This window comes from Sciurus vulgaris, assembly GCF_902686455.1.
Source record: "Sciurus vulgaris genome assembly, chromosome: 16".
Classification (NCBI taxonomy): Eukaryota; Metazoa; Chordata; class Mammalia; order Rodentia; family Sciuridae; genus Sciurus; species Sciurus vulgaris.
In genome coordinates, this window is record NC_136477.1 from 32,748,383 (window position 1) to 32,770,685 (window position 22,303).

A 22,303-nucleotide genomic window follows, 5' to 3' on the forward strand; every position below is an offset into this window, starting at 1 on the left:
AAGGCAAGAATTTTTGTTGTTTCCCTCTTGCCCATGGATGTATTCCTGGTGTCTAGGACACTTGGGGAGTGCTAAGTAGATCTGCTGAGTGACTACATGGGGGGAGTCCTCAGGGATGTGAGGACGCCAGTGCGGCAGGAGCAGAGGAATGAGGAGTGGGCAGAGGAGATCTAGGAGGCCAGCTGAGCACATCATGAAGACCCTTAAACCCATTTGAGGATTTTGGTTTTCATCCTGAATGCGGTGGGAAGCCATTTAAGGATTTTAATCAGGAGTACAGGGGGATCTCATTTACTGTAAAGAAAAATCATTTGTTGATCAAGGGAAATAGATTGGAAGTGTTGGAGAATGGGTGTGGAAGATCAGCAGGAAGTTTATGTGTTGACTATTGGATTTAAAAGTGTATCCACAGTGTATGGATAACAGTATGGAGGTTCCTCAAAAACTAATATTGAACTGCCATATGATCCAGCTATCCCACTTCCTGGGTGTACACTCAAAGGAAATGGAGTCAGCATACCAAAGAGACACCTGCATACCCACATTTATTGTGGCACAGTGCACAGTTGCCAAGCTGTGGAATCAGCCTGGGTGCCCTTCAGCAGATGAATGGACAAAGAACATATGACCTATACACACAATGGAGTGTTAGTCTGCCATAAAAAAAGAATGAAATCCTTTTATTTGCAGAAAAATGAACAGTACAGTGGACATTATGATAAGTAAAATGAGCCAGACACAGAAAGATGAGTATCACGTTTTCACTCAAATGTGAAAAAAAGACCAGAATGTAGAAGAACTAATAGGGAAGGGAAAGGGGCCTGGGAAGGGGACAGAAAAGGGAGGACAGGAGGAAGTAGAAGGGAAGGTAGACATGATATGTGTCCTTACAAATGAGAAATGGTTATTTCCAACTCACAGGAAGGAAAGCACTGCAAGTTCTCACGTGTGGAAACTAAAAAGAATTTGACCTGAGGATAGGACAGTGGTTACTAAAGAATGGAAAGGGTGTATGGGGGCAGGATAAAAGGAGTTTGGATTTATCAGTGTACACTTTATGCATGTGTGATACTATTACATAGAACCCCATTTATATATAATTAATGTGTGCTAGTTAAAAATAAATTATAGAAAAAGAAGAGAATATTTCCTACTGTAATGAAGAATATCTCTTTGAAACAAATAGCTGACATTGCGGAATGGTAAAATTCTTTGAAAATGTTTTCATTTAAGACAATAACACAGTTGCCTGTTCACTTGTATATCAGAACATTCTGTACTATGCACTAAGGCAAGAAAAAGAAATCAGAAGCAATTAGAAAAAGTGATCCTTCTCAGTACCTGTAACATCCAAAAAAGTAAATTAAAAATTTCCTAATATTAATGCAATCAGTGGAATGCCAGAAGTATAAAATAAGTACTTAAAAATCTGTATCAGAACAATAGAGGGAAAATAATTGCTACTTAAAGCAATTGACCGCAGTGACTTTGCTTCTAAGTAATACCTGCCTGAAAAGTGAGAAAATGTGAGGAAAGATCTTAGGGAACAGAGGGCCCAATATAAGGGGAAACCAGGGGTTGGATAGGAAGGATGACTAGTGAGAGTTCCTCATGGTAGACATTGTAAAGGGCCAAGAGTTGGAGCTTTTATCAGGGGCAGGACTGTAGGACAAGAGGGGACATTGCTACAGTAAATGATTTTTTAAAAATTTCATTTTCTAACCTTGTTGGTGATTAGAAATGCTGTTTTAAAATTGCACTAAAATCAAGTATATTACTAAGCCCCCATCCTCCCTTTTCTTTACTGGGGATTGAATCCAAAGGTGCTTTACTTCTCTGAACTATATCCCAAGCCCATTTTATCTTTTTAAATTTTGGGACAGAGTCTCCTTAAGTTGCTTAGGGACTTGTTAGATTGCTGAAGCCGGTCTTGAACTTGCATTCCTCCTGCCTCAGCCTCCTGAGTCGCTGGGATTACCAGGCATATGCCACTGTGCCTAGCTACTGAGGTTCTTTTTTTTAGTTGTAGTTATTTTTTTGTAGAATTTTTCTGTACTTTAGACATTTATAATCCTCACAATTCTTAGAATTTTTATTTGTTTTTCTTTTATTACTGTATGAGTCTAGTACTTCTAGATAGTCATCCCTCAGTATCTGTGGGGTATTGGTTCTAGGGCCCTCTGAAGACACCAAAATCCAAGGATACTTAAGTCCCTTATATAATTGGTACAGCATTTGCATAATACCTATGCACATTCTCCTGTTTATTTATTTATTGTTTATTTATGTGCTGCAGATTGCATCCAGGGTCTTGTGTGTGCTAACCAGGTATTCTACCACTGAGCTACCCCCACAGACCCTCCTGTGTATTTGAAATCATCTCTAGATTACTCATAATGCCTAAGACAATGTAAATGCTGTGGGTGAATAGCTATTATAATGTGTTTCTGGGGAATAATGACAAGAAAAAAAGTTTGTATATGTTCAGTACATATTTTCTTTCTAAGTATTTTTTGATCCACAGTTGATTGAATCCATGGATGTGGAACCTGCAGATGTTGAACAGAATTAATAATGATTGTGGGTATTCTTATTAGTGGTTCTAGTAGAGAAGCTTTTAACATTTTCAGTTTTCACTTGGGTTGCTCTGGGTATGTGTGTTGAGTGTGTGCACGAGTGTGTGCACGAGTGTATGCCCATGGGTGTTTCAGACACCACTTACCAGTTCAGGCAGTTTTCTACCTTTTCTGTTTTGCTAATTTTTTTCTTTCCATAATTGGATTTTTAACTTTTATGTATACTTTTTGTGTATCTACTGAGATGATCACTTGGTTTTTCTACATCGTTTTTGTTTAAAATATATCATCCCTAATAGTGGCCACATGGGCCTGATTGACCTATTTCTGACTTCTTGTTGTCATGTTCTTGCATTTTAGGGATGTGTTTGGATTTTTAAAAACATCCATTTAATTTGCAGTATCTCTTGTTTTACAGCCAAGTTAAATTCAGTTACTTATTTTGTGGTTATTGGTACATTTGGTTGTGTTTGTGCTATTGTAACCACTGATTTCTAATTGTCTTGTTTTTCCTGGTTCTTTTTTTTCTCCCATCTTATGATTATTTTGGGGGGATGTGATGGGGGGGCATTACCTTTTTTGTTCCTTTGTTTATATTCCATTTTTCTTTCTACTCTTTTGGAATTTACAGAGTATATTTTTCTAGTGATTTCCCTTGGAACTGTACATACAGATTGAGCTTTAGAAAGTTTAAAGTGCACTATTTAAACCCAAGCTCAGCATGCAGTTAGTGTGCTGCCATACCTTTGCTCTCCAGAAAACCAGTTCTTTTCTTTTTTTTTTTTTTTTTTGTACTGAGTATTGAACCCAGGGTGCTTTGCCACTGACCTACACTAAGTTGCTTAGGGTCTTGCTAAGTTGCTGAGACTGGGCTCAAACTTGCAAACCTCCTGCCTCAGCCTCCTGAGTCTCTGGGATGACAGGCATGTGCCCCTGCACCCCACATGACAACCAGTCCTGCCGCTCCTGCTGCCCACTGCCCTCGTGCCACATGGGACATGGCTGGGTGTTCTTTGGAAACCTCTGATTTCTGGTGAGATGTCTGTGTACTACCTAGAGAGCAGGAGCTGTAACAAGTAATTCCTCAAAGCCCTCCCCTGCCCTTAGGTGGGAAGTGAACGGACTGAAGGATGTTTTCTTTACCCTCACATTTAATAATAATTTAGCTGTCTGCCACACTAAGGATTTCAAGCTCTTTTCCTTTACAATTTGGAAATATCATTTCTTCGTCTTCTTATACATGCAGTTTTAAAAGTCTGATGCCAATCTGATTTTTTTTTCCCCTTTGTAGTTTTCTACTTTTTCTCTTTGGAAACTTCTAGCTTTTTAAATTTTCCTTTCATTTAAAATTTTACTCTAATGATCTAGGTGTGGCTTTTTCTTATCCACTGATTTGGCACTCTGTGAGATCTTTCCATCTGAAATGTTAGTGGCAAATTCCTGATCTTATTTCTTCAAATATTTTCTTCTCTTTTTATTTAATTAGTTAATTTATTTATTTTTAATCTCTGAAACTGCTTACTATGAGAGGGATGTTGACACTTCTGTTTTATCAGATTTTTTCCATTTTTAAAGTCCATCCCCAAGGCCTTCTGAGAGTGCCTTAATTTACCTGCCCGCCCATCAGTTCTTCTTCCCACCATGGTCTGCTCTTCTACCAATCTCTTCAGTGCCTTGATCAGAACTCTTCTTTTTCAGTTCCATTAGTTTCAGTCAGTAGTTATTTTTTTCTGGGGGTGGGTACTGAGGACTGAACTCAGGGGCACTCGACCACTGAGCCACATCCCCAGCCCTGTACTATATTTTATTTAGAGACAGGGTCTCACTGAGTTGCTTAGTGCCTCCCTATTGCCGAGGCTGGCTTTGAACTTGCAATCCTCGTGCCTCAGCCTCCCAATTCAGTCAGTAGTTCTAACTGCATCCACATTTCCAATAACCTACATAGTTCACTGGGCTGTTTAAGATTCGCTTTAGGCTTTTCTTTATTCTCTGCTAGGTCTCCTTGCGGTGTAAAAGGCTCCTTCCTGCTTTGCGCACCTGTGTAGCACCCGTGCCCTCTGACACCGGCTTCTTTCTGCCTTTGGCATGCACCTTTTACTACCTTTCTATGTTTAGCTGCCTTGCTGGAGTTTGGTACCTAGAGTGGAGTGACAGACGTGCAGGCCCTCTCCTGGAGTGCAGGCCGGGGCGCCTTTACCCTCTGTCCTTCCTCTCTTCCTCCCCAGGTCTGGTCCCAGTCTGTCTTAACTCCACCTGCCTGTGGCTTGTGGCAAGGTGCTGAGTGGGGAGGAGCCTCAGGAGCCGCTCACTCTTCTAGGCTGTTCCTGCCGCTGACCGACCCCATTCAGGCACCATCCTGATAGTGCTTCTGCTTATCAGCCTGGGACGGTGACTTGGGTGGCCCAGCTAGCGGACCCTCCTTGAACAGGCCCTTCCCCTGTGGCCCCTCATGCTTTCTGGCCCAGACGGTCCCTGTAGCTGAAAACCCAACCTCTTTTCCTCCCCAGGCCCTCTCTGCTCCCTCTGCTCCTTCTCTTGTGTGGCATCTCCCTGAGCTGCACTCGTCCTGCACCTGGTCCAGAACTAGACACAGTGATCCAGCTTTGTAGGTTTGCAAAGAAATAGTGCTCTCCTCTGCAGAAAATCCCAGTGGTTTCCATTTGAGGGGAAGCTTAGAACCTGGAACATTTGATCCACTAAAGGATAAATCTTAATCAGTCTTTTGGGGAGTAATGATTGCTTTTCTTTGTAATCTGAAAAAATGGTGCAGTAACTGTATCCGCACAGGTATTTTTCGGGTGGCAGCAGTGATCACGTGGGTTTCTAAAGGGCCTGCGAGTTCGACAGCTTTATGAACGCTGGTGAACGCTTCCTTCATGCCGCTGTCCTATCGTAATTGGAGTTCGAGTTTCTTAAAATTAATGTAGCATTGTTCCTGATTATCATAAATAAGAAATGTGGAACATTCTAATCATCATTTCTAGTGCCCTGTGTGTTGAGGACACAGCAGCGATGCTGAGTTCTTCTCAGCAATTAATTACTGAGCGCTTTGCTGAAACACGAAGGCAGATTTGTAAGAGGCCGTTAACTTTCCTTTAGTGTGGTGATAGGATTTTGCCTCATCATGCTGCTTCTCCTGGGTACTGCATTATGGTTCCTACCAATAAGGTAGTAGTTGGATAGTTGGGGCCTTTTCTTTTTTCTTTTTTGGTACTGGTGATTGAACTCAGGGACCCTTAACCACTGAGCCACATCCCTAGCCCTTTTTTATATTTTATTTAGAGACAGGGTCTCCTTGAGTTGCTTAGGACCTCACTAAATTGCTGAGGCTGACTTTGAACTTGCGATCCTCCTGCCTCAGCCTCCTGAGCTGCTGGGATTACAGGTGTGTGCTGCTGTGCCTGGCTAGTTTGGGACCTTTGTGAATTGAACACATTCATGTAATTTCAGACAAGATAAGTTTCTTGAGGGCAGGAATTGAGTCATCAGCATATGCTCAATAGCTGACATATAGTAGATTACTAAATATTTGTGGAAGTTGTAAACATTAAAAATTCCTATTTTCACAAGAATGGGATCCTCATTAGAGTAAATTATACTTCATGCATGTGTGTCAAAATATACTCTATTGTCATGTATATCTAAAAAGAATAAAAAATGAAAAAAATGAATGAACTATTGTTATAACAAACACTTTTGAGTAAAATAAGGGTGTAAAAAAAATCCCCTATTTTAAAGATGTTCACACCAGTATATGGTTTGGTGACACAGGAATCGTGTTTAACTGTTTGAGTATTAGAACTGCATGAAGATAGTCAATCACAGGTTCTCATAGTTGGTTGCAATTGCAGTCACCTGGGGAGCATTAAAAAGCTACCAGTGCCTGGGTTTCTCCCTTGGGGATTCTGACTTATTGGTCCCAATGCATGCTGGGATTGAGGTTTGTAAAAAGGGTCCAGATGATTCTAATGTGCAGCCTTCAGTTTTCTGCCACATGAAAGAAGTTTGGAGGCAAACTTTTGGAGACTGGCTTGGGGGACTCCACGGATATCAGAGACCCAATCTCCTTTGAACTTTCTGCCTCACTGTAGAGTGTGGCATGTCTTCCTGGTACAAGAGGATTAATGGTATTCCAGCCATCGTATCCCTCTTACACAAAGCAGATGGAGGAGAGAGGGCATGTAATACATCACGGTTTCTCATTAGCAGGAACTTAGGTGACCACATTTAGCAGAAGAGGAGGTTAGGATTGGTATTCTGGCATAGTGGGTTATGGCTCAACTAAAAACTGGCATTCTGTTAATATGAAAGAGAAGAAAAAAAGGATATTCTAGGGTAGCAGCCTACCTCTGCCACACCTGGTTTCAGACCACTAATTGCAGAGCTGAATTTCGGATCTTTGTTTCAACTACGGTTTCTATTACTCCCAATAAAAATGGAATATGGCTACTGGGAAACAACTGGAGGACTTGGGCAGTAAATGTTTGGAAGTTAAAAGACGTTCAGCCTCGCGCCTGAGTTGACTGCATCAGAAAGAACTGGTCTGCTTGATGGTAAAGTGGGGTCATGAGGATCCGTGATCTAGAAATAAACACATCAGTATATGTCACAAACAGGCACGTTTCCGTTCTCACCGACATTTTATTAGCTTTTGACTCGGTTGATCACTTCTTCCTTTCTGAGACATTCTCCTTCTGAGCGTCTGGCTTTCCACCTACCTCTCTGCCTTGTTTCCTCTTCTCTTTGACTGTTTAATGTTAGAGTTCCTCAGGTCTTGGGCCCAGGCCCTCTCCTTCCCACCTCCCTCCTCCTCATCTGCAGTTTCCCCATGCCTGTGGCCTCAGTGTCAATCAACTTACACTTGACCTTCAAATTTACACCTCCAACTCAGACCTCAGGATTCAGATCTGTTCCTCTAATGGCTAAGTAACATTTCCGGGAGTTTTAGGGATGCCTCATAGGTGGTCTTCCCAAACTGAATTCCCGGTCCAGCATGTATTTATTTATTTATTTATTTATTTATTTATTTATTTATTTTTCCCCTTCTTTTTTTTATTGTAAACAAATGGGATACATGCTGTTTCTGTGTTTGTACATGGCGTAAAGGCATACCGTTTGTGTAATCATAAATTTACATAGAGCAATGTTGTTTGATTCATTCTGTTATTTTTTCCCTTCCCCCCACCCCTCCCACCCCTCTTTTCCCTCTATACAGTCCTTCCTTCCTCCATTCTTGCCCCCCCTCCCTAACCCTAACTCTAACCCTAACACTAACCCCTCCCTGCCCCCATTATGTGTCATGATCCACTTATTAGCGATATCATTCGTCCTTTGGTTTTTTGAGATTGGCTTATCTCATTTTTTTTAAGTGGTGCTGGAGAACTGAATCCAGGGCCTCATGCATGTGAGGTAGTGCTGTGCCACTGAGCTCCGCCCCCTGCCTATTCCATCAAGACTTACTATGTAACTGCGATAACTCTGCTATCCCGACCCTGGTCTACTCTATTGCCAGGGACGCTGGACATTTTTTATTTTTTAAATACTTTTATTAAGGTATAATTTCCACACTGTAAAATTCACTAGTTGCAAGTATACAATCCAGTTATTTTTAGTGTGTTTATAGAGTTGTACAAAGACCAGCATAGTTCAGTTTGGCAACATTTCTAACATACATGCAAATCCCTCTAAGCAGTTGGCAATTAATCCTGTTCCTACCCTCAGCCCCAGACAACCACTGATCTTTTTGTCTCTGTGTATCCCTTTTCTGGACCTTACATATAAATGGAATCAGATAATAATATGTAGTCTTTTGCATCTGGCTTTTTTCACTCAGCCTATTTTTGAAGTTCATCCCTGTTGTAGCATGTGTTAGTATTTTGTTCTTTTTGTTGCTGAACATTATTCCATGGTATGGAATCACACATCACATATTGCCAGTGGATGGACATGTGAATTATTCCCAGTTTCTGTTTACAATCAGTAATACTGCTTTGAACATTTGCATGTAAGCCTTTGGTGTGGACAGGCTGTGTTTTCTGCATAAGTAGATTTTCAGGAGCAAAAGCACTGTGTTTCAGGGCGGGTTTATCATTTCCCCAGCAGCTGTACATTGTATGTTCCTACCAGCATTGTAGGAGGGTCTTAGTTAATAACCATTTGCTGTTATTAGTCTTTTTTGTTATGGCCATTCTGTGGCTGTGAAATGGTCGTTAAGTGTGTTTTAATTTACATTTTCCTGTAGATTAACAATGTGCATATTTTCATGTATTTATTAGGTACTCATGTATCTCCTTTGGTGAAAGGAAATCTTTTGCCTGCTTTTTGATTGGGTTGCTTGTCTTATTGTAAAGTGTGGGAGTTTTCTGTATGTTCGGATGTATGTGCTTGGTGTTCAGCCAAAGATTGGTCAGAGATTGTACTCCAGTACCTTTGGCCAGAAAGGCTGTCTTGCTCTGCTGGTGTGTCTAGAACCTCAGGCTGCTTTCCTGCCTGTCCTGGCTTTGTCTTTCTGGCAGTCTCCTCTGTGTGTAGGCTTTGTTGGCTGAGGATGTGTGGGTGACTTGGGCCTGCTTGGATCTTTGCTACATTTCTGCTCAGCCACTGGGGAACCTGAGTCTGTGAATGGTTTCCTCCCTTTCAGGAGCTCCCAGTTAGATCCCTGGCTAGTGAGTGGATTGCTCCAAACCAGGCTGCCTTTTCAGGCCAATGGAGCCTTTCCAGTGGCAACATTGTCACTTTGATAATGTTCCCAATCACAGGAGCACTGTCCCTTAGTGGTCTCAAAGTGCTGGTTCTTCAGGCCTGCCCACCCTGGTAATGTTATGCCAGGACCACCAGGAGGGTGTTGTGCCCAAGCCCCAAACCACCCCCAAAGAGACTACCAGGGAGACCAAGCCGTATGCAACTGCAGAAAGAGCCAGTTTATTCAAGCAGCTGCTCGGGCACTTGACACAGACCAGCTTAGCAGTCAATGCCGAGTACCCTGAGCACAAGTTTACAAGCCGTTTTATACACTTCAGACAAAGGGACTCAGTTTCTCTTTTACGATTGGAAGGTTTATGTCCTTGTTTGCATATCAGGACATAAAAGTTTCGGCTCTAAAGTTTTGGTCACCATAGTAACCACTGGTCTGCAGAGGGTCAGCTTGACAGTAGTCGGAGGATTCCCCATTACCCCTAGGAACAGCCTAAATCTACTGTCAAGGACATCCTGTTATCTAGGTAGGCTGATTTCAGCTCGTCTGCAGCTTTTCATTTTTAACCCCTTTTCAGCATCAACAACTCTGGCAACTTTTTTAGTTAACTCATTGGGACCTTACAGAACTACTAGTTAACGTAGCCAGGCAGGGGATGGGAACAGCCTACGCCTGGTCACTGCAGACCCTGCCCATTCTTATTGAAGGTCAAGAGTTTGCATGAATCATGGCTTTGGTCTGTTTCTACTCTGCTGAACTGGTTGCTTTGTGCAGTTTTGTCTAGTTGTGTAGCTGATTTCAGGGGAGAAACTTGGTTAGCGTCCTTAGTCCATGGTGTTGAACAGCAGTGAACCTCTGCTCTCCTGTGTCTACCAAGCTTCTCTCCTAGCCTCGTCCTGCCCTGGAGCTCAGGGGTTCTCCTTTTCTAAACTGGTCCTAGCTCCCCCTGCCTCTGCTTGACACCTGTTGTGGAGTGCTCTGGATGGACTCCCTCCATGCCTCGCTGGCCTGCCTGCTTTACCTTCCTGATGTCTCTTAGCAGCATCTGAAAGCATGCTCCTTCTTCTGTGCTACAGTCACACTGTCCCCTTTCCCAGCCTCAGGGCCTCTACACAGGTTCCTTCGCCTGGAAGAGTCTGCTCCTCTCTTCTCCGGCTCCATTTCCTCATTCCTCAGATCTCAGCTCCTCTCTCCTTGGAATTCCCTCCAGGTCCCGTTCTACTAATTGATGCGATTCTACGTAATGCGTTATCACAGTTAAGAGTTTGGCTTTTATTTTTAGTCAATATTGTCTGTCCCCCCTCACCCCCTCCCATGTATCTTTAGCACTTAGCGTGATATCTGGCACATAGTAGGTACTCAGGAAATTATATTTAAAACACCAAATTAGTGATGTTTGCAAATAAAACTTAGTTATGGGACTAGAGACAACCTACTTCAAAGCATTATCAAACTTCTATGGATTCTCTTCTTTTTAACCATACGTGAATAAACTTATCCAGAATGCTTTACCATATTGCAGAACCTAGGTACAGCTGACCACACTGAGAACTGAGCATGAGTTCCTGCCAAATAATTTACCCCTCAAAAAAAGAGTAAACGCAGGCTCTCATATGAAGTCCTGTCTTATTGGTCTGGTAGTAAATTAACTAAACTGCTAATATCATGCAATATGAGCATCATCATCAGATCCAATTTACTGTCTGCACTTAGGAATGTAATAGGTTCATTTAGAAGTTCTTGTTTTATAAGCAGGCAGATCTGTGGGCAACAGAGATGGTAGAACGATCTGCAAAAGAGAATTAGCTAGCTTTTAGCTTTTACAGATGTGGAAATCGAGACCCTGCATGGATAAGTAACTTGCCTAAGGTCACAAAAATGAGAATTACTGTCAACCTAAAAAAAAAAAAAAAAAAAAAAAAGAAGCAGCAATCAGAGATTCTCCAAAGAATACTGGTATTTGGGAATGGCAGAGCATTGCAGAAGAATACCCAGGCCATAGTAAACTGTGTGGGTATTCAAGGAGGTTGAGGCAAGGGGAAGGGTTTCAAAGGCAAAAGTGAGAATTACATCAGATGTTCTGAAACAGTAATCCTTGGCTGCAATGATTAATAACAAGAGTGGTGTCCGTCCAAGGCTGAGCCTTTGCTGGGCAGATGTCCTTGTAGAGGTGCTTTTTGTAAGAGGCTGCAGTGGCCTCTGTGCCTGCTGGTGGCTCTGGCAGTCTTTTGTACTAGCCTCCATCAGCAGTCACAGGCAGAAACCCTTCCTTCGTAACCAACCTCTTGGGTTTGTTCTCTCTTTTGGTAGGGTTGATGCAAGTGACTCCGTTTTAATTTTGATAACCTTTGTTTCTTTCTCAAGTGACTTCCAAAGTGCACACCCACAAATAGCATCAGAATCACCTGGGACCTTACAGGGAACTTGAGTTCTTGTGCTCTACCCAGACCTCCTGAATCAGACAAGCTCGTGGAGGAGCCCAGGTGTTTTTTTTAGCAATCTCCAAGTGAAGCTGAGGCAGGCTAAGTTTAAAAACCTTGGCTTCAGGCTGTAGCCTGGCTGTCGACTGTCAAATGGCATCTCTTTCCCTGCTCCTGTGTCACCCCTCAGGAAAACAACAGGACGCCTTGAATCCAGGGACAGTGAAGTATCAGAGTCTGACTCTGTTGGATGCTTGGAGGAAAAGCTGAGCCATGGGGCCTATTCTTGACGTGCTGGCTCTCAGGGCCTCCCCAGAATGGCTTGCCATCTCTTCCCTCTTCAGGGGCGATAGCTGGGGGCACCCATCCACCTTTACCCCAGGGCTTAAGCCAGTAGCGGGATCTGTTTAAGGATGTGATGCTTTTTCAAGCCTATAGTAAAACAAAGACTTGAATCGGGACTTGGCCCATCTCGGAGATTCACAAGTAAGTTCCTGTCCTGCTTGGTGGCAAGAACGATGATGTGATTTGTGAGCATGAAGACATAGCTCGATAGGATGTACTCTGGGTACCGTGTTGTTCTCACTGACAGGCACCAGGAACCCAAGTTAATAGTTCAGAGAGTGACAAGGCAGCATTCTGAAAACCTGCATTAATCCTTGTTCCGGCTCAGTCTTTAGTTTCAGTATGAAATCTAGTCTTTAATAGCAAGTTGAACCTCATTATAGGTCAAGTCCAAAGCGCAGTGCCTCAAAAACTCCTGTTGAAAGTTCACTTTGACTTTTGTGGGTGCCTTATTAGGGGTTCCCAAGCAGCAAACTCTGGGGCTGGCAGCTCTCAATCTCCTGGTGCCTGGGGCCCTCCTATTCAGGTGAGAGCTTGCATGAGGCCAGGTGATGATTTTATTGAGAGGGAACTCCATGCCAGATTTTGTAACTAAATCTTTCTCAAAAATATATTTCCAAACTGACAACCGAGAAACCTGCCTGTGCTATGGTGATTTAGAAAAGCTGAGCTTTGGCTCTTTATATGGAGACGAAATGAGGTTGGCTAGCACTCTAATATATTCATCTGCATTGTATGGGCTCCAGTGTGCTCAGGTGTTTGTTGAGTGAGTAATTGAGGGGAAGGCTAGGCAGATCAGAAGGAAAATGAGCAACCAATATCATCTGTCAAGTTTTATCTTGGCTCTGATTTTGTTTTAGGGGGCTTCTGAATCACTTGGTAAAGGTTGTGACATTCCTATTTATCTTTCCCCCAATCACAAAGATTCTCTAGGCCTGGGTGGAGAGTCGAATCCATGTGTTAAACAAGCTTCGATTTCAGAAACAAAGTAGCTGGACCAAACTTTAGTACTCTTTTTAGAAGGCAATTCATTTTAATTTTTTGAAGTATACTTCACTGGTTATTTTTAAATTGTATTTATGGAATTTTTTTGCTTTAGAATTTTTTTTTATTTAGAAACATTTTTAATACTTTGTTCTGTTGTACCCTGCCCACACTTAGTTAAAAAATAGTCTAGTATTTTCTCCCAATGCTAATATTAAACAGTTTTATATTCTATAATATGTAATTGTGTTATTAAACTATAATATTTTAGTATAACCATACTATGACATTATTTACTATATTATTTAAACTATCATTAGTTTGTTTTCAGATATTAAAGATTTGTCTTTATTAACATGTCAGGTACTTTGCAATGATTGATTGTTTTATTTTCTATTTATATGTCTATCAGTTTTTGCTTTGCGTATTTTTGACCCTGTGTTGAGAGTTTATAGTTCTGCATCTATTTTCTCAGCACAAAATATCTGATAGTTTAGAGTCCTGGGCTTTGAAGTCAGATTGCCTGGGTCAACATAGGCCCTATTATTAACTCTTTCAGATCTTGTTGAGCTATCAACCTTTCTGTGCTTGAAGTTTTCCATATGTAGGAAGGGGTTATAATCACATTTACTTTATAGGACTGCTGCACAGCATAAATGAATTATTTTCGTGTGCATCACAGTGCGTGGCACATAAAAAGCACTCAGTAAATAGTACCAAATATTTTTATTAATGGTTCAGTTTACAGCTTTAAGATGTCTGAGGATGAGCATTAATGGTTATGCACCAGACAAGACCTTATATCACAATTTTATGATGTTTGAGATTGATCTTGTTGCACTATGCGCCTGAGTGTGTAGGAGTGGATTGTGTTCTTGTATAATTCTTTACAATCTTTTTAGATACGTGGCAGTGTATTTTTGACATATTCTACATACATGGTCTCATATAATTCTTAGGTAATAGGGTATCTTCATCCTCTGCTTGGTGATGAGTTGTGGGGCCCTCTGGAGTGTGTTGAACCCTCTCCTAGTGTTTTGGGCATGCTGGTGACAGTGATGGGGAGCTCAGAGATATGAGAAGGCCACCCTGTTTCTCCAGCCATTGCCAAAAATTCCAAGAGTTGGGAGTATCCCAGGCTTGGCACTTTACCTTGGAACCTGTTGGGAGGTCTTGACTGTAAGATCCAACATCTTCTCCAAGAAACTTGGTTAGTATGAAAGAAATTCTGGAAGATTTATCCTTTTCTCCCAAGCTAGAAACTCTCGGTTTTGAGTGCGAACTCTTCTGAGGTGACAAGATCTCTGCAGGGTCTTGTGCTCCCTGGGTGAAGGCACAGTTTGGGGTGGTGCATTCTGCTTTCCTACATCATGATAACCAACGCAGCCTCCTGAGGAGGGATCAAGATCCCACCTGAGGATGTGTGGACACCTCTTACCGAGTCTGGCCACTCCAAGGTCACATTTTGGAGGATTTTAATATGCTGTGATCCCTGGATATCAAAATTCCATCAATCACCCACAGATAGTATTAATTTTGGAGATTTAAGAGACACTTGGGAAACTGAATCCACAATTTGAGTCTCTTTCCTTCTCTTTGTTGATTTCTCCCCCATTTTGTTTTCTGAAAAACAGTAGATTAGAAGTTTTAGAAACTTGATGCTTGTGTGTGTGTGTGTGTGTGTGTGTGTGTGTGTGTGCGCGCGCGCGTGCGTGCGCGCGCTGAGGATTAAACCCAGGGGGCTCTTAACCAATGAATCACGTCCCCAGCCCTTTTTTATATTTTATTTAGAGTCAGGGTCTCACTTAGGGCCTTGCTAAATTTCTGGGGCTGACTTTGAACCCTCAATCCTGCCTCAACTCCAGAGCTGCTGGGATAACAGGTGTGCGCCACTGCTTCTGGCTTACTTGGTGCTTCTAAATCTGAGAATGGATGCTGCATTTGTGTGCAGAGGGAATTGGTAGGCTCCTGAAACACAATCGGTGCATGCCCTGCCAGAAAGAGCAACTCCTTCGAGCTGTGTGCGGGGCGGGGGGGGATGCCAAAGGGGTCGAGTCTCTGCTATTTTGGGGTGTTGGTGGGGATGTGGACTGGGATCTGGAAGAGTCTGGTAGTAAATAGCCTCACATGGAGAGTGGCTGTAAGCGGAAGAACAAAGTTGCTGTTGCCATTGGTCAGGGCAAGGTGGGGTCTGGGCATCTGAGCTCAGACCCTGTTCATGCAGTCTAGCAGTTTGGAGCAGGTGCTTCTCAGATGGGGTCCCTGGGGAAGGTGAGGCAGGTGCAGCAGTGGTGACCATGGGCTATGGCCAACTAGGGACTTGGTAGTTGTCCTCTTTCATGTGGGGGACCTGGGCTTGTCTGATCCAGGGCTCAGTGGGTTGGCCCTGGCATCTGGTGTGGAGATGAGGGCCTGGTCCTCTGAAGAACTAGGAGTCTGGGACCCTCTTGAGAAGAACAGAAATGTGGCTGAGAGACAATCTGATGGGACACCAAGGACAAGCCCCTGGCTTTACTTCTTGGGCCCTTTACTCTTGTTTTAAGTTTCACTTTTGAACTTAGATGAAATGATTTCACCGTGTGAAGGCCAGCCTGTCAAACAATCCTTCAAAGGAAGGTTTTCTTCTCTGCTTGTTTTACTCTGTAATTTTCCTGTATTTTGGCTGTAACTCCTGCCTGTCAGCATTAATGAGCAGCTGACTCACTGCCATGCACATCCTTCTCCTTGACATTTCTCTGGAGTGTGTTGGACCCTCCGTCTCCGTGTTTGGGGGATGGTGGTGGCAGTGCTAGAAATACCTGGTCACAGATGAGTGCTGGGGAACCTGGGGTTTGGTGGGTGACTGTTGGCCCTGGCCCACTCCCCACCAAAGTAAAAGTGCACGTTTTTTTGCTAATGTTTAGACCTGTAATGAAACTGTCAGGCAGATGGGGTGGGGGGAAAAACAGGGCCACTGGTGTAGACAGATGACCCTTGAGAGATGCCTGACCAGGAAAGCCCCAGGAGTAGGTGCTGTGCTGTGTGGGAGTTGGTGAGCCAGGGCATGTGCAAATGAGTGTGAATGTGTGAGTGGATACACGAGTGTGCAGGAACTAGTTTGTGAGTGTGTGCTAGTAGTTGCATGTATGAGTACATGTGTTTGTGGGTTCTGGTGAGAGTGCACCTGTGTAAATGTGAATGTATTTTAGTGCTTGTGTGTGCACTTGCATTTCTTTGGAAAGCAACAATTTGTTAAAGGATATTAGTATGTAGTGGCTTTTCTTGAGCCCTTCCCAGGAAGTGTCCTTCCCACTGCCAACTCTCCCAGCTTGGAATTAGACAGGGGGTGCCTCCAAGAGACTGGTTTGATAAGAATTAAAGTGACTTTCTCTATTAGTCAGCTTTAGGTTCCTGTGACAATATACCTGAGAAAAACAACTTCAAGGAGAAAAGATTTTATTTGACTCATGGTTTTAGAGGTTGCAGTCTGTGGTCAGTTGATTCCATTGCTCTTAGGCTATGGCAAGGTGGAATATCATGGTAGAAGGTCATGGCAGAGGAAACCCACTTGACTCATGGAAGCCAGGATGCAGAGAAACAGAGTTAGGGGCCAGTGTCAAAATAGACCTTTAAAGACACATCCCAGTGACCCACCTCTTCCAGCTAGGTCCCACCTCCTGACATTTCCTTCACCTTCCCATAGCATCAGCAGCTGGAGACCAGGTCCTCAACATCTGGGACTTTGCAGAGCCAAACTGTGACAGTTTATTCATGGGTTTGACTTCATCCCTCTTTCTCTTTCTTACCCAGCACATTGTTTGATTTGTTTTCATTTACTATAACAAAAAAGCTCTGCGCACAATTCAGTTCACCTACTCAGGAATCAAGTTGCACACTATAGCTCAAAGATACTAATTTAAAAAGATAACGGAACCTGAAAGTTTGCCTTACTCCTCCCTCTAGAAGGGAAGACCTTTAAGATTGTTCCTGGATTTTATCTAGCAGTTTCACTTGGCTTAATGAAGCCTAATCCAGAAATATGGTTAACTGTCCTATTGAGAATGAAAGCTGTGATTTTTAGATATAGCTGCAGGCTCCAAACAGCAGAAGCAGACAGAGCCATGATCCCATGGGAAGCCAGATTTAATTTATTTCCTCCCAGGGGACACAAACCAACAGGAATTGCCCTTTTGAAGGCCGCCTGGGCAGTTCTTACCTGTATGTGACCAGAGCTGACTTAAGTTTCAAAGGCTGCACTGAAAGAGCACTTTGTTTAGCATGTTGCATTTCTTAATCAGACAGGATCCCATGCTTTTCTCCAAATGTGATGAAATTTTTAAGTGTGTTTAGCAGTACATTTATTGATGACCTTCCTTAGGATGCATGATTCAGATTTGTGCATTTGCATCTAAACTATTTTAGGAAGTAGTAGAAACAATCCCTCCTCCCATCTGAGGCAGGAGGTTAGAATTAAGATGCCAGTTTGAAATGGGTAATGTGAAAATTCATTAATGTGTCCCCATATCCTGCATAATGTGACATCAATTGCTTATTCTGCCATCCTTACTGAAAAAATAAAACGGCATTCAGTTCATTTCTTCAAACCAGCTTCTGAAAGATATCCTTTGCAAATACAGTTGCTTATTTGTGCAGGATGTGCTTGGCAAGCTGCCAGGCTTCCGTAGTGGGGTCCGTAGCAGGAGGAAGCAGAAAGAGATTGTCTCTCCATTGCCATCAGTGGCACAGTGCAGAGAGAAATTGAGGCAGTTGAGAGCAGGTCGGTCCTGTTTTCTTTTCTTCACATCCCCTTCTTTCTACTTCCCCCAGTGTTAAGAGCAGCACCCATTTGTGCGAATGCTATGGCTCTGTCCCAGTGTTGGGGGGCTAGATAATGTGCCGTAGTTCCTGTGCTTTTAGGGATTGTTGGTAATGCTGTGACTTGTCTACACAGGCTTGGTCATGGTGACATTAACGACAGGTCAACTTGAAAGCATTTCCTCCTAGAGAGGCATGTCAGCACTTACCCTGACCGTTGGCAGCTCAGGAATTGACCTGGTTCATCTGTCATTGGAGTTTGGTCTTTACTCCATGTGAAAGAGCAGAAGCAAATTTCAAGTAGAAGGACTTGAAACTAGAATTGAGAGGAGTTTTATGGACCAGCCCTGTGTTGCTTCTGCTTGCATTCTGTTGGCTAAAGCTCAAACAGTCACACCCTCACTGCAAGGAAGTTCTGGAGCTTTTCATCTACGTCCATTCTAAGAAGAAAAAAGGATTAGTTCTGGCCAGTGCTTCTCAAACTTCCGTCAGAATTACCTGGAAGCTTGGTAGAGCACCGCCTCCCAGCGTTTGTGATTGAGCAGGTTTTGGGTGTGGTCTCAGCTTCCATTTCTGACAAGCTCCCCAGTGGTGATGCTGCTGTGGGGCTAGGGATCATACTTTAAATAGTCCTGTTTTATGATACATTTAAAAATATTTTAGTTATAAATGGAGATAATATCTTTATTTGATTTATTTATGTGGTGCTGAGGATTGAACCCAGTGCCCCAGGCATTTGAGGCAAGTGCTGTACCACTGAGCCACAACCCCAGCCCTGTGATTCATTTTTAAAAAATATTTAGTTGTCGATGAATCTTTTCTATGTGGTGCTGCGAATTGAACCCAAGGCCTTACACATGCCAGGCAAGTGCTCTGCCATTGAGCCACAAGCCCAGCCCCATGAAACATTTTTATGTTTTGATTTATACATGTTGACCGTAAGAACCAGAAGTGGCTTTATTATAGTGACATGAGAGATAGGAGGGAGGGTGAGAAGTGAAATAGATTAATAGTCTTGGCCAGGTCCATCCAGAATATTAAAAATATTTAGAGGCAGAAGATTGCTAAGAAGACTAGAAGCTTTGTAGGATTGAGGCCCGGGTAGGCATGGGCTCAGGAGATGGCTGCTCCTTGCTTCAGGAGAGCAGGAGGGTGAGGAAAGGCCTCTGCTGCCAGGCACGGGGGCTTTTGGAGTTGTTAGCTGTGTTGGAGCAGGAAGATTTGGGGAATGAAGGACATAAGTAGATGCTGGAGAGGTACTGGGGAGAAAAATGGGGAGTGAGATCAAGTCGGGCTAAGTCCTGACCTTGGATGTGGACGAGTTGGTCTTGGATTTCAAATTTCTTTGCCTCTTGGAGCATCTGTAAAATGGAGACAATGTCTTTTAGTTGTGATCAGAATAAATGAGGTGGGAGGTTTGTAAGCTTTCTTAGTTGGTGATACTTCTAGGTTAAAAGAAATCTGTTTCACTTATAAAGTGGGTAGTGCAAAACAACCCCATCCATATTTATGCCCTATTAACTCAGTAGCCCTTTGAAAAATAAGGGAGAAAAACTATTTTCCTTTCTTAGCTGTGATTACTTATTAATGGAATGTGTCCACCAGTAGGCACTGCATAGCTGCTCAGACCTTGGAATTATATTGGACATCACTGCTCTCTTCTACGTTAATTTTTTTTCGTGTGTGCTGAGTATTGAGCCCAGGGCTTCATGCATGTAAGGTGCACACTCTACCACTGAACTGAACCCCCAGCCCCTGTGTGGGTTTTTTTTTTTTTTTTTATTGCAGCATCTGCTGAAACTTTTTGCAAAGACAGGATGTGGTCAAAAGGAATGTAGTGAAATCTGATACTGAAACTGAGAACTACTGGAATTAGTAGCATGGATAGGATCTGACCTATGAGTATCACCATGTGTCCCTCAAATGTGAAATATTGTTCAATGTCTCTGAGGTCATTGAATGGCCCAGGTATATGGTGCATGTGGAATTCAGTAAGTTTCTTTATTCATTTCTTTAACAAGTGGCAATTGAATGCAGTGAAGTCAGGTACTGTGAAGTCAGGACACTGGGGCGGGGGCGGGGACACAGATGCTAGACATTGAATCAGATCACAAATGTAGACGTCCACCATGGCCAGAATTTCAGGGTACTATGAAGAGGGATGTTTGATTTGCTCAAAGTTAGCATGGAAAAAAAAGGGAGGGAACATACTAGAGGAAGGGGAAGCACATTCTGGGCAGGTGTTTCTCAACCTGCCTGTGGTGAAGACCTGCTCTTCCCCTAAGGCATTATGAATGCCTTGTGACTAGTAGGTAGTGCCATGCATTTGACATCATCTCAACTGGTCGGAGACCCGTTCAACTGATGATACTGTTGAATGTGGAAACAAAGCCACATGCAGGAAGTTTCAAAAAGCTGTTGTACACTAGAATCGGTTTGTGTGGACCAGCAAAATGTTGGCTACACTTTGAGTAACTGCTCCAGACAGGAGGAACTGCATATGCAGAGGTCTTGGGGGATGAGGGAAGAGAGAAAAGGCCAGTGTGGATGGAGCAGAAGTGGAGAGGGAGAAAAGCCAGCAGGGACTGTGCTGGGTCTTTAGGCTGCAGGAAGATTTAGAGTCCCAGTTGAAGACATTTCCAAGTTGGTGGAGAAGGGGAAGTTGTCTTAACTACTTAGCAGGTGACAACTCTTTAGAACAATCTTTTTTGTTGTTGTTGTTGGTACTGTCAGGGATACTCAACCCTGAATCACGTCCCCAGCCCTTTTTTATATTTTTAGAGACAGGGTCTGTCTGAGTTGCTTAGGGCCTTGCTAAGTTTCTGAGGCTGGCTTGAACTCGCAATCCTCCTGCCTCGGCCTCCCGAGCCACTGGGATTACAGGTGTGCACTACTGTGCCTGGCTTGAGAGAATAATCCTTAGATCAGATATTTGACTTCAAAGATTTGCTGTATGACTTGGGCAATTTGTATCTGTCCTCTTACCAGGGATGTTCTGCCCTTTTTTTGGACAAGGATTATATAGGAGGGCCTGAAGTGTGTGCAGGTGGTTGCAGAAGCACCTCCAGTAACCTGACAGATGCCAGGTACTCAGGTTCCTCCTGGTCCCCTCACGGCTTGTTGGAAGTGGAGGCCCAGCTTGCTTCTGCTTCCTGGGTATAAAACCACTGCTCTTGGGGCCTTCTGAATTCCAGCTGTTCGTGTGAGGTCACGTGGGGCGGCGTGTCTTGAGAGGCTGTGTTGCAGTGCTACTGCTAGTCTTTGCCATTCGGAGGTTTAATGTGGTATCCAAGCACCAGGTGAAGCGGTGGGGGTTGTACCATGTTCTGAATGAACCTGGCCCACTGGAGCCTATTACAAGGTCCATTCTGACATGGACGTAAAAATCCAGTGCTCTCTGCCTATTTGGGTTGATTCCTGTGGGGCCCTGGGAGAAAGTTTTGGTCTACAGCTTCATGAATTTGGAGGCTTGATGTGAATTTCAGAGATTGCTGCCCCCTCCCCACCCCCACTGTGTAGAATAGGCTGGGGGAGAAAAATGATGCACTGTGGTTTCTCTGCAGGTACTTTGTGCTGGATTTTGAGGCTGGCATCCTGCAGTATTTTGTGAATGAACAAAGCAAGCACCAGAAGCCTCGAGGAGCCCTGTCTCTATCTGGAGCCATAGTGTCCCTGAGCGATGAGGCTCCCCACATGCTGGTCGTGTACTCTGCTAATGGAGAGATGTATAAACTGAGAGGTACGTCCTTCGTCCTTCTAGTGACTTTTCGTTCAGGGCCTGGGGGTTACTTTATAGTTGTTGTGGTGATGGCTTTTATTATTTTTTTTAAAACCACCTTTAATGATTTATTGGGTTTGGAGGACTCTGACAGTTACTGCCTTTCTTACCCCTGGGCTAGGGAGGTGGAGCTGACCTTAGGAATTGCTTGTTGTAATTGAGGAATTGAGGACAAAGCAAAGGTGGTGTTGCAGAGGGGGCAGAGGCTTGGGACCGTTGAAGACTTAGTATTTGCTCACTGTCTATTTTCTTTGCCCTACGAGTATGAATCTTCACTCCAGTGCCCTCTGCGGGCTGTGCTGTAAGGACAAAACCAGCCCTTTAAGGGCTAGAATGTTGTCCCCGCAAAGTTTCTCTCGAAACTTCTCTTGGTAAAGGGCCCTTTATTCAAGTTTTATTCAATCCACTGTAGCAGTAGAGCCTGCTGGTGTTAATTTAATTTCCCTTCGTGTGCTTTTTCGCCTGCTCTTTGCCTCCTGAAGACTGATGTTTGCTGGGTATCCTCAGAAACGAGCATGACTGTCCAGGGAGTCTAGCTCTGCCTTGAGGCACATCCATCGCAGAAATGCCAGACTTGATTGCAGCAGTGTAATTTGATTGCCTGGCCTTTCTACCAGGATTCTGTTAGGGTTGCATTGCTATGATTCTCCTGTCAGTTTTCTTCTAATAAAATAACAAAGCAGAAATCCAAATGCGTGCACAGGCAGTGTGA

At 43.4% G+C, this 22,303-nt stretch overlaps 1 protein-coding gene across 3 annotated transcripts in view; it reads left to right on the forward strand.

Annotated features, from left to right (window-relative positions):
* OSBPL10 (oxysterol binding protein like 10) overlaps nucleotides 1-22,303 on the forward strand; it is a 275,775-nt gene that overhangs the window by 73,369 nt on the left and 180,103 nt on the right. For 2 of the 3 annotated variants that reach the window (XM_079113977.1, XM_079113976.1), the window contains exon 2: nucleotides 21,377-21,552. In XM_079113977.1, the coding sequence (XP_078970103.1) occupies nucleotides 21,377-21,552 (176 nt within the window). Of the gene's footprint in view, nucleotides 1-19,777; nucleotides 19,805-20,828; nucleotides 20,900-21,376; nucleotides 21,553-22,303 lie in introns of those variants that run through there. The other variant, XM_079113978.1, reaches the window with a different exon arrangement.